Source organism: Didymosphaeria variabile (genome assembly GCF_027946475.1).
Source record: "Didymosphaeria variabile strain IMI 356815 chromosome Unknown scaffold_7, whole genome shotgun sequence".
Lineage (NCBI taxonomy): Eukaryota > Fungi > Ascomycota > Dothideomycetes > Pleosporales > Didymosphaeriaceae > Didymosphaeria > Didymosphaeria variabile.
In genome coordinates, this window is record NW_026611626.1 from 686,659 (window position 1) to 700,095 (window position 13,437).

A 13,437-nucleotide genomic window follows, 5' to 3' on the forward strand; every position below is an offset into this window, starting at 1 on the left:
ACAGAGTGGCCACTGATTCTAGCTGGAGACACGACCTATAGAAGCATGGCCCTTGGTGTCGAGGCTGGTAAGAGCTCCACTCTCTATCAATAAGACGAAATTAATATCCATGCTAGGGCCTTACGGTATCTTCGAGTATATCATCGCTCCCGGCCCCGGCATCCTGTAGAAATGCTCCAGATCCACATCCTTCTCCTCCGGCAGCTGATGTTTCTCCGCCCACGCTCGCACGCCCTCAAAGTCTCGGCATCGATGCTCCGTATTGAAGTCGACAAACGGCTGCGGCTGCGGCATGCTTTCCAGCTTATACCACACCTGTCCAAGCACTCCGACGTCGGGAACGCACATCAATTGCTGCCGGAGAATATCCAGACAGTGCGTGACGTGGATCCGGACGATATTTTCGCTATTCGAAAAGGGTGGCTTTCCCTCCGCGAGGTAGTAATCGTAGTTCCAGTGAAGGGACTTGCGGAGGATGTTCTGCTCATGATTAGCGATCGCCAGACATCGCAAGGGACAATTTACTAAACAATGCAAGTGGTGGAGTCCCTCAACGTTCGCGACAAAGCCGCCGCCGTACTCCTCTTCGATCCTCACATGATCAGGACGAAGCCCTGTTTCAGATGCTTCCTTGAGCGGAACAACGATCGGCCTGTCTTGATATTCTATCAGTGCCTACGACGCGAACATGGGTGAGATCTCACAGTCTACCCCAAGAGCCTCCCATGCGGCATCAACCTGGGGACCCGCACCTTGCCGATATACATTTTCGTGCAGAAACGTGCCGTTGAATCGAACGTCTTGCCACTCCGGCTTTACTTCTTTCATGAGCGGTGCTTTCCTGCGTCAGCTCAAATCTCTTTTCGATACTCCTCAATTTCGCGCCCTACAATAATACGAGATGTGCTCCATGCAAGCTTCATCCGTCGCCTGGATCAATATTCGCCTCTCCCAACTATTCAATACCACGACGAATACGAGGAGCCAAACGCAGCTGGTCACAATGCACGATTTGAGCCCCACACGAAGGTCCTGTCTCTCTCGCTTGCGCCGGCATTTCTTGCTGTGCACAGAGGGGTCTGAGGCTTTGAGCAGCCTTTCTGTATCTTCCGAGTCTGGCGGTGGTGGTGGTGGTGGCTCTATCGGGATATTGAGGTGGTGGAAGAACATGTTGGGCGACGCGGAAGACTGACGATGTGAAAACTGTGGGACTGGATTCCCAACGTGCGCATTAGACTTGAATTGCTCTTGGGCTAAGGACCAGTGGTTTTGTTGACGTGAGGCACGGTGTACCCATGCAAGAACCCGCCATTATCAATCATCACATTTGGTCATGATGCAATGTACTCCTCCGCTTCGAACGATTCGACACCCTTAAGGGTGACACACAGAATTGAGTACATACCCGTCTATAGCATGACGACAGCTGTCAGTGCGACGCATTGTGGCACAAGGGAGGCGCCATGAAAATGCCACGCTACGCTCAACACGCGCTTCGGGAAACCGCTGCTCTATCTTTGCTTCACCATTGGCTACACAAGTAAATCAACATTCAGACTTGCGTTGCGCTTGTCCTTCCAAGTCACTAACTTTAGGACCCCAATGTAGCTCCCGTTTTACCCGCTCTCGTGTGCTCCATTCCACAATCCACAGCTTTACTTAATCCTCCCTTCGCCGACCCAACCCATTTTATCTATTTCTCAAAACGCAAGGGACTCCCCCGCATCCGCCTACCTCCGTCTTCATTCCATCAACCACACTACCGACCCCGACTCTCTGTCTTCATCAGCAAGCCGTCATGCATATCTGCTCCTTCGCCCCGCTCGCCCTCCTCCTCTGCTCCGCTGCAGCCCTCCCTATTCTCCCTACCCGTCAAACTAGTAGCTACGGCCGCTACCATAGCTATGGGTCCTACGATTTTCCCTCGTATGGCAAATATCCGTCTTCGCCGCTGGACGCGGAGATGGATAAATTGAAGAGTGCCGATAGTGAGGTTAGGGAGCGTGGGATTGCTATCTATGATGGTGAAAGTGTGGATGGATGTTAGTATGGGAGTGGGAGGGAGTATGTTGAGGAGGACAGAGCTGAGGTAATTCAAGATGAGGCTTTTTTTGAAGCGGCGTGTAGTAATAAGATGCAGATCGTCGGGATAGCGCTTGTGTGGGTGCTAGTTACCGGATGAAGCAATGAGGTCCGCGATGATCGTTATTAGCCATTATTGGGAGCTCGATTAAAACTGATTCAACGTGCTTCGTGATCTTGAGATGCTTAATTCTTTCCCGGCAATGTCCCAGCAAAGCTTCATGAGCCACATGCTTCCCCATCTTGATACAAACATTTGTTGCTATTTGCGCAAGTCATCGGACGCTGTTGCTGACTTGGTCACAAGAGCGGTCATACTTGCTATTTCTAAGAATATAGACTCTGAATGAACTCCTGCAGCTCTTTGTAACATAAACGGCAACTGCGAACCTTTCCGATTAGTCGAAAATGTCCTTCAATATTTCTGACTTGGTGGACGAGGCTAGCGGCCTGAAGCTTCCTCCCTCTGACACCACCGCGAACACACCCCGTGATGTCGAATGGGGTTGTATCACCTTATACACACCAATGGTACTTCAACCGAATAGATCCATCTCGGTACGAAGTCGCAGTCCATATGAAATCCGAATCGGTAGCTCGTCACCAATGACTATCGCCAGCACTGGATTGGCTAAATACACTGCTCCGCCTGATGCAAAACTTTACATCGAACCGCTTACATACCCCGGATTCGGAATGTATTGGAAATCGATACCAAATGAGTTGAAGATTCGTGTCCTTGAGTTTAATCTCTCTTTCGACGAAATACAACTGCGATCAGACACGAAATGGAATCTGGTTCCCCAATCGGGACAAACACGACTCCGTGAAAACAGTCAGTGGCCAGCAATCCTATCCCATCACCTTGCTCTGCCTGACGAGATGGGTGGATTTTCAGAAGAGGTTTTTGGCAAACAGAATACGTTTGCAGCGTTTCCCTATTCATACGGTATTTTCGATTGGATCCCACACCACTCCATCACCATGCACGTGCGAAGCCTGCGCTTGACTCTCCAGGTAAATTCTACACATTGGAAACTCCTTTCTAAAATCCCACATGGGCGTCTCAGCGGAGTGAATCGTCTGCATGTGACGTTTGATTGGAGTACTCTCGAGCCCTATGGAAAGATGCGTCTTGCGGACCTTCTCATGAGTCCTCCTGCAACGAGGGGCGATGTTCTTTACTTCCCGAAAGGTTTCAAGCTCAAAGTAGAGTTTACTGGGCATTATCCTCAGAGGAATAGGAGTTTGGAACAACTAATGATGACCAAATTTCTGTTCATCGATCGTTCTGGGAAGAATTGGGTCGCAGGAAAGCGGATGTTTAATTAGTGGAGGTCTAAGATACGGAGTTTTTGTGGCTTTTGAGATTATTATGACTTCAAGAAAGAACCGGTATGATAGCATGTAGTGGATTTTTGCTCATGGAGGGGAAGTAGTATGATGATTAGAGATTAGTAGCTTGGTTGAAACTGTTAGCCACTTGTATCTTGTCAATGTAATGGATCAAATACGTTGACCAAGGCTGGGCAACAAAAAAACCGGCATGTTCACATCAGTGTATTTCATCTTGGTATCGCAAGGCCTTTGACACTCCGCACGTAAATCTTTGCATGTTTCTCATGGTGAGAAAGAAGGTCCGAGATGCTCCGAAGCGCACAAACCTGGAAAGTGAACCTAAGTAGTGTTGTTTCCTTCCAAGAAATTGATAAGCAAAACTGCGTCAGAGGTTACAGTCAATTGATGTCATTGTTTGTCACTTGTTGTACACGGAGTTTGCTGAGTTAGCCCCATGATCTATCACAATCCCAACATCCAGATATAAATATGCTAGATCCGTTGTCGTCTTGGTGCCCAACGAAACAGCGCTCAAAATCTTCAACAATGTCGCTCGAAAGATCCACGCACCCCGATTATGACGTCGGTACTCTTTATGCGCCAATGATATTAGAGCCAGGTAAAAGAATCAGGATTCGGAGTTCCACACCATATCATGTTCGGATCGCCAACTCAGCGCGAGTTCGAGTAATCGTCCCCTACGACGGCAGGATAGTCACACACATCGCACCGTCAAACGCGAGATTCTATTGTTATCCTCTTACGTATCCAGCTTTTGGCAGAAATTGGAATAGACTGCCCAACAAGCTGAAGGTGGATATTCTGGAGCTCAGCCTCAGCTTCGGTAAAATCTATCGGCCACAGAAGGACTTTGACCAGTTCTACTATGTCTCAACCCGGGGCATCGGTGACGAGTGCACGTTCACTGTTCCTCCATTTAGGAATCTTCGGCTTTGTGAATATAGTCGTTGGCCGGAAACACTGCTGTTCCATCTCGCTTTGCCCCAAGACACAGCTCACATCGCCAAAGAGGTATTCTTCAAACAGAACACCTTCGCATACATTCCCAAACATAGTATTCCAGAGCAAGTGCGGCGCTTTGATGTTTTCCTTCTGATACATCGCGTCGACTGGGACCGGCTATCTGCGATAGCGTCGCGTTGCAGGAACTTGGATCTTTTCAAACTGGTCATAGATTGGGGAGGATGGTCGAGCATCAGCACAAAAGTTTATCGGACAGAGATTACACAAGTGGGGGCAAGCGCTAAACCCGTCGTTTTCTCTAAAGATACCAAGGTGGAAGTTGCGTTTCTGGGCAAGGAACTTTTCAACAAACCGCATTATCGGCGTAGTCACCATAATAGATCTTTCACGGTCAATGATGCGACGGCATTGGAGCAGACTATTCTGAGCCAACTCAGGTCACAGTAGGCCCTGAAAAAGCCTGGGCCACGATTAGGCTGATCCTTGGATTAAGATTTCGACGTTCGAAGTGCGAGTTTTGTAAAGACTAGTCCCTGTCAGATTTGGAGCGTGGAAGTCGGAGGCATAGGATCAGCTCATAGGGATTGTAAAGTGGAATCGAACAAGTTGCAGAAAATATTGCAATTGCCTGCTTCGGGCTAGGAGACACTGGAGAAAGAGAACAGATCCAGGAATACGAAGGTGGCTCTTCGTGCTGCCTCTATCGACTCGTCAGCTGGAGTGGAGATTCACGATGTCAGTGGTTGGCATTGTTAACCTGGAGAGTCACCGTTCTCCCCTCCATCGCTTGTATGACGTGGTGCAAATGATAGACGCTACCAGTGTTTGCGGTCGGTGAGGTCGGCCAAAGCGGCGTCTCTTGTATCCTAGGCTTGCTTCAAGGCTAGAAAGAAGGAGCCCGTTGTGGTTTTCTTTAGCTTGCTTCAAACCGCATCGTCGCCATTCCTTCCCCAGATCGCGTGTCTGTGGTATGCTCTCCCATGTAGCTTAATATATCCTCTCGATCGAAGCGGGATGTCCAGTGAAACACGGCTCGGGAGGGTGACATGGCGGATGCGCTCTCGGTATTAACGTGGTGCGTCGAGTCGGGGACAATCGCGAGCGATTTATGGTTAGCTTTTGGGCGGTATTTGAAGTGCGTAACTCCATGATGGTGTTGGCGGCAGGCGCGAGGTCTTTGCTACGTCTAGACGGCCATCAGAGCCATTAAAAACCCCAAAGCAGTTCGCAGTCCGCGGCTACGGCCAGAAGTGTTTGTTCTCGTGGTGGGGTTTGTGAGTAGAGCGCGTCAGTAGGCCGCAGCGCCACAGCGCCGTAGCTGCGATCTCCTTCCGGCACAACCTCTCTTGCATTGGCAGCATCACCTGGTATCTTATTGAGCGCTGGAGAACTTAAAATATGCTCGGTCCAGGTGTTGAGGAGCAATCTGATAGGAGAGACGCAACCGCCGTCGGCAGTGGCAAGCCCCGCTTCACGATCCGCGAAGCAGACCCTTGAACCTAGTCCATACAGACGCTGTGGGCTGTCTCTCAGAGTGCTGGGCTCTTCAGGAGTCTTCTTGTTAAGTGGGTGTCACTGGAAGCAGCATAACTGTCCACAGGCCGCCAGTTACTGCGCCCGCGAGCTCGACGAGGCTGTCTCAAATAGTTACGCGCACCCGGAGCCTTGAAACCCCTCTACTCTCGATTATCTGCAGTTGCTCCATCATCTTCAATAGACTTGCTGCTCGTCTTCGGTGAGCCAGGCGAACGCGACGGCCAGAAGCAGCGCCTGCTCGTGGTAGCCAAACACGGGCGTTGCTAGCATGAGCGTCGACGCATGTTTGCAGCCTCCAGCGGAGCCTTATTCTCCTTCCAATACTAGTTCTTGTACTGATAAGATTTACTGGTGCCGCTCGTCGCGACCAGTGTCTCTCTGACCCGCGCACCGCGCTCCAGTATTGAAGAAGCTCACAAGGAACGACCTGCGGCAGCTCTAGACGCGCCTGCTCAGCGATAATGAACTCTATGTCGACTTCAAGTCATCCCAGATTGCAAGGCGGTAATGACGACGCAGAGCTTCGCCACTGCGAGATCATCGACCTTTGTCGCTTGCCCAGCTACTGCGCGATATGCTAGGAATTTCCGCCTTTCTCGTACTGCTCAGTGCACTCTCCGCATATTCTTGCACGAAAAGGCGCCGTTTCCTTGGTTGTGCTGTTGCCCACCGGCTCCAGTCGCTCCCAGAACTCGACCTTCTCCTTCACCTGACGACTATTTCCTAATCGGGCGCGAGGCAGTCGCAGTCACATGACTCTTGACGTGGCGCCAGAGCTAGCGGCGCCCAAAGAGTATATCAAGAAGTTTTTGGCCAACTCAGGCCTTCTCCTCTTCTCTCCACTCTCACTCCACAAGCCTTCCGAGCTCTCAGCTCCACTTGAGACCTCTTCAAGTCTCAAGGACATGACATCATCCCAATCTTCCCTCGATATGTCTCATCCTTCATTCACTTCTAAGCTTCCAACGTACCCACCTTGAGCATCGACCTTCACTCCACTTCAGCTCACCCAACTTACCTTGACTCACACTCACTTGAGTCACAACATCATGTCGGCTCATACCAAACTCACTCACTCTCTCGGGTGAGACATCCAACACATACCATGGTCCAGCACGTCCTTCAACAGGTTTGTTTCACTCTTGCTGACTGACCTCAGTCGATGTCTACCTCACTCGGTCATCATCCTTCATCAACCTTCAACAACCTTCATCATCCTTCATCAACCTTCATCAACATCCTTCATCATCCTTCATCATCCTTCATCATCATCCTTCATCAACACTCTTCTTCGGCATGGCTTGGGTGGGTACAACATGGTCAAGAGGTGGATCGCACTACACATCGGAGCAGTGACTGTTTTGCCTCACAGGTGTCCATTGTCATGGCCCGCCGGTCTTGGAAGCACATCAGGTTCGACTGTCATGATTAGTACGTTGCAGGCTGTGTGGAATTTGAGGGCTTCGTGCCTGGCCTACCTGCAACTGAACGCTTGACGACTGGACAGGTTGGTGCCCGCGGTCGAGTGTCTAGTCCTGCTTCGCGATGCTGAGTGCGCGATATTGGTGGTTGGCTTACGTTGCAGGCCGTGTGGAATCTGAGGGCTACGCGCCTGGCCTACCTGCAACGCATGCCTGGTGGATGATCTTGGGTCTGGTGGTCGGTCTTTGGTCATTGGTCTTGGTGGTTGGTTGTCTCACATTCTTGCACTGACGCATGTACCTTGGTGGTTGGTACTACTGGTTGACATCAATGCCATCACTCGCAAAGAGTGTCACTTCATCATGCTACCTTTTTGCTCCCATATCCGTGACATCTTCATCGTGCCTTACTTCTCTGCATGCTTGACGCAACGTCTTCGTCTTCACCTGAGTGCAAGATGAGTCGAAAACTTCCTGTAAGTGCGAGCTGTCATAGCACTTTTCATCTCCGCCCCTCGCATTATCGCCTCTCACGCCGGCCATTTCTGATATCTTTCCGCTTGTTGCAGACACCTGCTCTACCAATCACGTCTCACTCATCGCCCAATCGTCGCGCACAATAGTAGAATGGAAGTTATCGTCAAAACGAAGGCAATTAGAGATAATGAACCTAGGAATTTGAGAAGCGCTTCATGAGATGCGAGCGGCGACATGATCACATATCGAAAGAAAGCGAATCAAAAGGTCGAACTGCTCTCCAAAGTTCGCGTAGAGACGTCTTGTTTGATCTTGTTGCATGATGTCCGTGATGTTCGGTGCACACACGTTCATCTGCAAGCCTCCGGCAGACAAGGACGAATAGAGTAGCTCACCCACGGGAAAGTACGGGGACACGCAATTTGATATATTACAAAAAGGTGAGTGGACGATCAATCAGAAAGCTTACGCAGGATGTTGAAGCGACATTGGAATATCGGAATACAGGTGCAAAGAAAGTGCGGGGAATGTTTTTCTAGGAACACGCATGTGCGACACACGCCGTTGGCCGGGGGACAAACGTAGATCTATCTAATGACACGGGCTTCGCTAGCCACTCATTAGTCGTAAGCTATATCCAGAGTCATGTTTCGTGTGCTGCACCAACGAAGCCTTCTCCTACCAACGCAGTCCGCTTGTCCGAAGGTGCCACCATTCCTGCTCTCTGCCTATCGCAGAGATCTCTTATTATGACATGTAGTGTCCAATCGCTTCTTCAAAAATGGGAACAATGGCCTCAGCATCTGGCTCGTACTCTTCCACGGGCATCAAATCCTCAAGTTGCAATCTCGATACAGGAGGCGTTATCTTGATTTGGACCTCGGAGATCTCTTGATGGAAGCCTTCGACCGTGTTGACGAACGGTGTAATGAATAGCTCCTCGTCATTAGTCTTGAGTTTGCGGAAGATGCGCAGGTTGATGTGGCGTCGCTGGACTGGATCTTGGAGCCACGCGTACATCGCTTCAGGCGCATGGCAGTGGATGTCAAGATGCTGTAGGTTTGGTACGATTGGAGGATCGGTTCCAAAGTAATGCTTCAGTTGCGAAAGGATTTGATGCTCCTCGTCTTTGTATACCAAGAGGACCAGCTTCTCGAGGCTAGGGGGAAATCGTTCGCGCATGAGGTGGTCTGGTAAGGAGGTGGCACTTGAGGAAATTGGAAATCCGAGGAAGAAAAGAACAGGGGTCCTGAGGTGCTTCAAGTTCGTTAACGCGCTGAAGTTGATTGGAGGTGCAAGGTTGTGGAAGGCACTGTACGCTCCTCCAAGGTGCAACGCTGTCAGAGTTTCGGCATGGACGCATAGGGACAAAACCACAGCATTGTAAAAGCAGCGGTGCTCGGGGACCAATTCTTTGCGAAAGTCGAAGGCGAAGGTCCGGAGAGCCTGTTGGGCACAGGGATGCCTACGTCAGCAATTGCAAGGAGAAATACCATCTGGTACTTACTGCGAAGCTTTGGATGTAGTGCGATAGACATGAGAAACTTCGAGACGCTTCAAGAATTTCAATGTGCTCCGCCGCATGTTCTCTGGACCTTGCTCGATTCACCACTTTAGATATCAACGTCATGGCATCGTCCATGTACCTCCGGTCGTCCTGATGAGTTGGGTCAACCAGTTGGAACTTCTCGAAATCCTTTGAGTTGTAAGAAAAAAGGCTCTTTAGCCGTATCAATTTCAAGAACGAATCACGAGCGAGGCCGTACCCTCCACTTTCCACAAGCGCCACTTCTTGCAGGTTATTTGGGCAGTCGCTCGACGGCATTTGTCGGAAGAACCACCTCCAGTGAATGCCCGAATCCCCGGGTAAGCTAGTATTCAGGGTGCGAAGATTGGGTACGAGATGGAACAGGACGACAATGAATGCCTCCACAGTGTCCCAGCCGTACGTGTTGTCACCGACCGTTATTGGAATTCCTTTAAATGACTTGATTCGCTCGTCTAAAAGTGGATGCAACGCGCCCATATGTTTCTTTTTTCGGTCCCTCCATCTGTTCGGGTCCGGCCATAGACCGCGGATGTGCAGATGCTGGACCTGCGCTGCATGTTCCGGGTGTCCTAGTAACGATATGACCAGAGAATAGAGCCTCTCCTGGTTGCTGCGGTATTCGCTACGCTCTTCACCAAACTCCAGTGCGCGGCGATCTTCATCAACCTCCAGTGCGATGCGATGGTACAAGTGAGCCGTTGAAATGCGATTAAGCTGTTTCGTAGCAAGAGCCAAATTGAACAGATCCCCAGCATCCTCGACGTGTGAAATAACAGAGGTGATAAGTTCCTCCGGAAGAGCCGAGAATGAAGGCGCCATGTTGGAATCTCTCGCCACGACTTTGGATTTCTTGTGTCTTGGTGGGGTTAAAAGCAAAGGAAGGTTTGTAGGCAGCAGCCAAGTAGGGATAGAGCTGCTTACGTAAATGCGCCTTCCCCGTTTAAGCCGGAAAGTTGCGCATGTATAAACGTATTTACCCATTTTGAACTGTAATACGCGTTTCCACAAAGCGATCGTGTATCTGCTTCATTCTCACGCACTAGCTGTTATAGTATGTACACGGTCGATTTACAATGCCCCTTACTCGCAATCTCATTCCCCGGTCGCTGATTTCTATGGAGATCTGCTGGCCCCTGAAAGTCTGCGTAACGCACAGCACCTGGTGAGGTCATGCAATCATATATGACAGTGCGAAGTGCGAAATCTTCTGTGGCCCGAAGCGGGCTACGAGGCTTTCGGTCTCGTCCTCAGCAAAGCGCAACCGCGCTGTCCAGTGCTGTCTATGTCAAGTGCTGCCTTGGTAGTCGAACCATAGCCTGTCCGCGAACTCCAAGCTTGGTGGCTGATCATGTTCATCCCAAGACTGCCTCAACGAAAATCGAAACTCGAATACACCTGCGACGCGTCGATGACAATCGAATCGTCCAGGTTCGTCAGCTGCATGATTTCGGAATTCAGATCCGAATAGTTCGAGTCGTCAAACGCTAGGTCCAAGCTTTGCTGCGTCTGCAGAGGCGTCATGAAGTTCCTATCACTATATTAGTATATGTACCCTTTCCGCGCAAGTTCTGCGAACCAACGTACGGATCGAGATTTCCCCACAGCTGGGCGATCAGATCATCATCTAATAACACACTCGTGTTGCCTTCCTTCGTCTCGATGGGAATGCCTAGATCCGCGAGCCGCATCGGCGTCTCCTCCGCCACCATCTTGCTGAAGCCGATCTGCTCGAGGCTCTTCATAAGCGAGATGGACGTCTCGATGTGCCCGCGGTACTGCGGCTGCTTCGTGTGCGCAAATGCGAGGATAAACACCATGACGAGGCGGAGGAGGCATGTGCTGTCAAAGGCGGTGAGGCTCGAGATTGTGTTGTCCGCCGCCATCTGCTGCAGGATGCCGAGGCTCTTTTGCGCGGCGTCGATGGTCGCCTTTCCCATGCGCTCGAACCAAACTTTTTTGCTGGGCTCAAGCGTGCTGTGTCTCAAAACGAGGTAGAGGAGAAACGGGCGACATAAGAGAATGGTGGTGCTCCAGTACTGCAGATGCAGGACGGCGACGGCGCGCTTGTGCGTTGGAGGCGCCGGCACGTCATGTTTGAGGTGTGGAGGCATGAGTTGCTGCCAGCCTTGGAGCGAGAGGAGCAGCTTGGAGATGGTGGTGAAGGATATGGCGCGCGAGTTCATGAAGCGCTCTGTGTAGACTGCTTGAATGATTTCGCGTTTCAGGCGGCAGAGAGAGACGGAGGTGCTGAGCCAGGAGAGTGGCGTGTGCAAACCGGGATACAAGACCTGTGGGCCATCAGCACATGTGGAAATATGGAGCGAGGGAGTGTTTACCTGCTCGGACGGCAGAGGGGTGGTTATTCGGAGGTACCGGTCGTCGATCATGGTTGGGCTTCCGCCTCTCGACGCAATCTCCAGGTCGAGCGTGAAGAGAGTCCACCATATACGGCGATTCTGTTCAAGTTCCATTGAGGCACCAGAGCCATTTATCGAGTCTCGGTGGAGTCCGAGCGAATAGGATATCTGAATGCTCGCGCCCATGTAGAGGTATGAGGTTGTTCTTGAACAGAGGTTTTCGAGTGCAATGCTCTGAAATTGTCAGTCAGGTAAACTGTATCATAAAAGCCCATAACCACAATGGACGTTCCAGTCTGAGGGCGGCCCATAAAAGGATACATCAGTGTATATCACGCTTGTTGAGCGTTTTCAGAGTCCAGCTAAGTATGCACTCACCATGATAGCCAACGCGCGGATACTGTCGATATCCGCCTCATCGTACACTGCGGGTATTAGCTCTTTCGCGAGAGCAATGTAGTCTTCCGACGACTTCTCGTCGGAAGCAGCAGGGGAGTCGGCTGGCAGCGGCGACTGTCCGCTTGGCTCTTCATAATTTGCGGCGCCTAGTCCTAGAATTGCGTACAGTGAACACATCCATGAATTACTCAGTTTTCCTGATTTCCCCGTGTAGGTGGTCTCCACGCGATACAGAAATTGTTCGATCGAATAGAACCAATGTGTAGAGTGCACATCCTCAAGAAATCTTGAGATGTAGTAATCGCAAAGCTCGCGGCGTGGAAGGAAGAACGACCGGCCAGGTGATCCAGAATCGGTTGATGACATGGTTGGTAGGGGCGGAGGATAGAGGCCGATCTTAGGAGGCCCGATGATGTTGGGATTTTTCCGCATCTCTGCCTCTTTGCCCATTGAACAGACAGCTGCGTTGAAGGCGATGTCTGAGTGTGCACCCACGTATCCTACCGTATCTTAGTAGGCGCATTGGGTTGAGATATTGACTCACGTACGATATCGACCTGTGGAGTCTCTCATCATGGTCCCCAGTGGCTCATGAAGATCGTTCACCGAATCCAGCACGGGCTTTTCGTCCTGGAAAGCATCTTCCCCTTCATCCGGCGTGGTTTCCTCACTGATGGGTGCCATCGGTTCACCTTCTGTCACTGACCCCACAAGCCTTCCATCGACGACGTCTTGGGCAATCTGCCTAAGCGAGACTAGGTTGAGTTCGCGATCTGGAAAGAAGTGCTCCAATATGCGCATGGAGCACTGATACTCTTCCTCGGTGACATGGTAGTAGGGTCGCTTCCGGCGAGGCGTCGCGATCTGGCATACTGAACCAGTGCGCGCGCAGTATCGACACGGCCCAGGAACTGGTGTACGATGAGCCCCCACACGTTCGCACAAGACGACAGCAAAACCCCTGCTTACCTGGATCGATGCACTAGTGCGGTTAGTGTCTGGGCAATACGTGTCAGAGGGCGCCTCGTATACCTTTGTTTTCCTGCTCCGACACCTGTCGCAGCTGCTATGCACGCGGTGGGTGCCATGGCCTCGCATAGGCTGCTGCAGCACATGGCCCGATGAAGCCGAAGCCTCGGCCATGTTCGGGCGACGATCGGGCCCGACGCCGTATCGCGTATCGGTCGGTACGCCTGATATTATTCGATAATGAAACCAGCGGCGGAGGTCACACGGTGATAGGGAAAGTCAGCCCGGCGTCAAAAAGGATGCTGTTGGGGAAAATGCGGGGATT

At 51.1% G+C, this 13,437-nt stretch overlaps 3 protein-coding genes across 3 annotated transcripts; all 3 read right to left on the minus strand.

Moving 5' to 3' along the window:
• Positions 1-120: 120 nt before the first annotated feature.
• N0V89_009358 (uncharacterized protein) lies at positions 121-1,170 on the minus strand (the record flags this gene model as incomplete). The annotated part of the gene is made up of 3 exons (XM_056218109.1): positions 121-480; positions 712-836; positions 957-1,170. The coding sequence occupies 3 exons, from the start codon at positions 1,168-1,170 to the stop codon at positions 121-123; spliced, it is 699 nt and encodes a 232-aa protein (XP_056067374.1).
• A 7,415-nt stretch (positions 1,171-8,585) lies between these two features.
• N0V89_009359 (uncharacterized protein) lies at positions 8,586-10,206 on the minus strand (the record flags this gene model as incomplete). Its single annotated transcript, XM_056218110.1, has 2 exons — positions 8,586-9,284; positions 9,346-10,206. 2 exons carry the CDS (start codon positions 10,204-10,206, stop codon positions 8,586-8,588), a joined length of 1,560 nt encoding a protein of 519 aa, XP_056067375.1.
• Positions 10,207-10,755: 549 nt separating this feature from the next.
• Positions 10,756-12,944, minus strand: N0V89_009360 (uncharacterized protein; the record flags this gene model as incomplete). The annotated part of the gene is made up of 5 exons (XM_056218111.1): positions 10,756-10,915; positions 10,972-11,675; positions 11,724-11,978; positions 12,123-12,643; positions 12,692-12,944. 5 exons carry the CDS (start codon positions 12,942-12,944, stop codon positions 10,756-10,758), a joined length of 1,893 nt encoding a protein of 630 aa, XP_056067376.1.
• Positions 12,945-13,437: the final 493 nt, after the last annotated feature.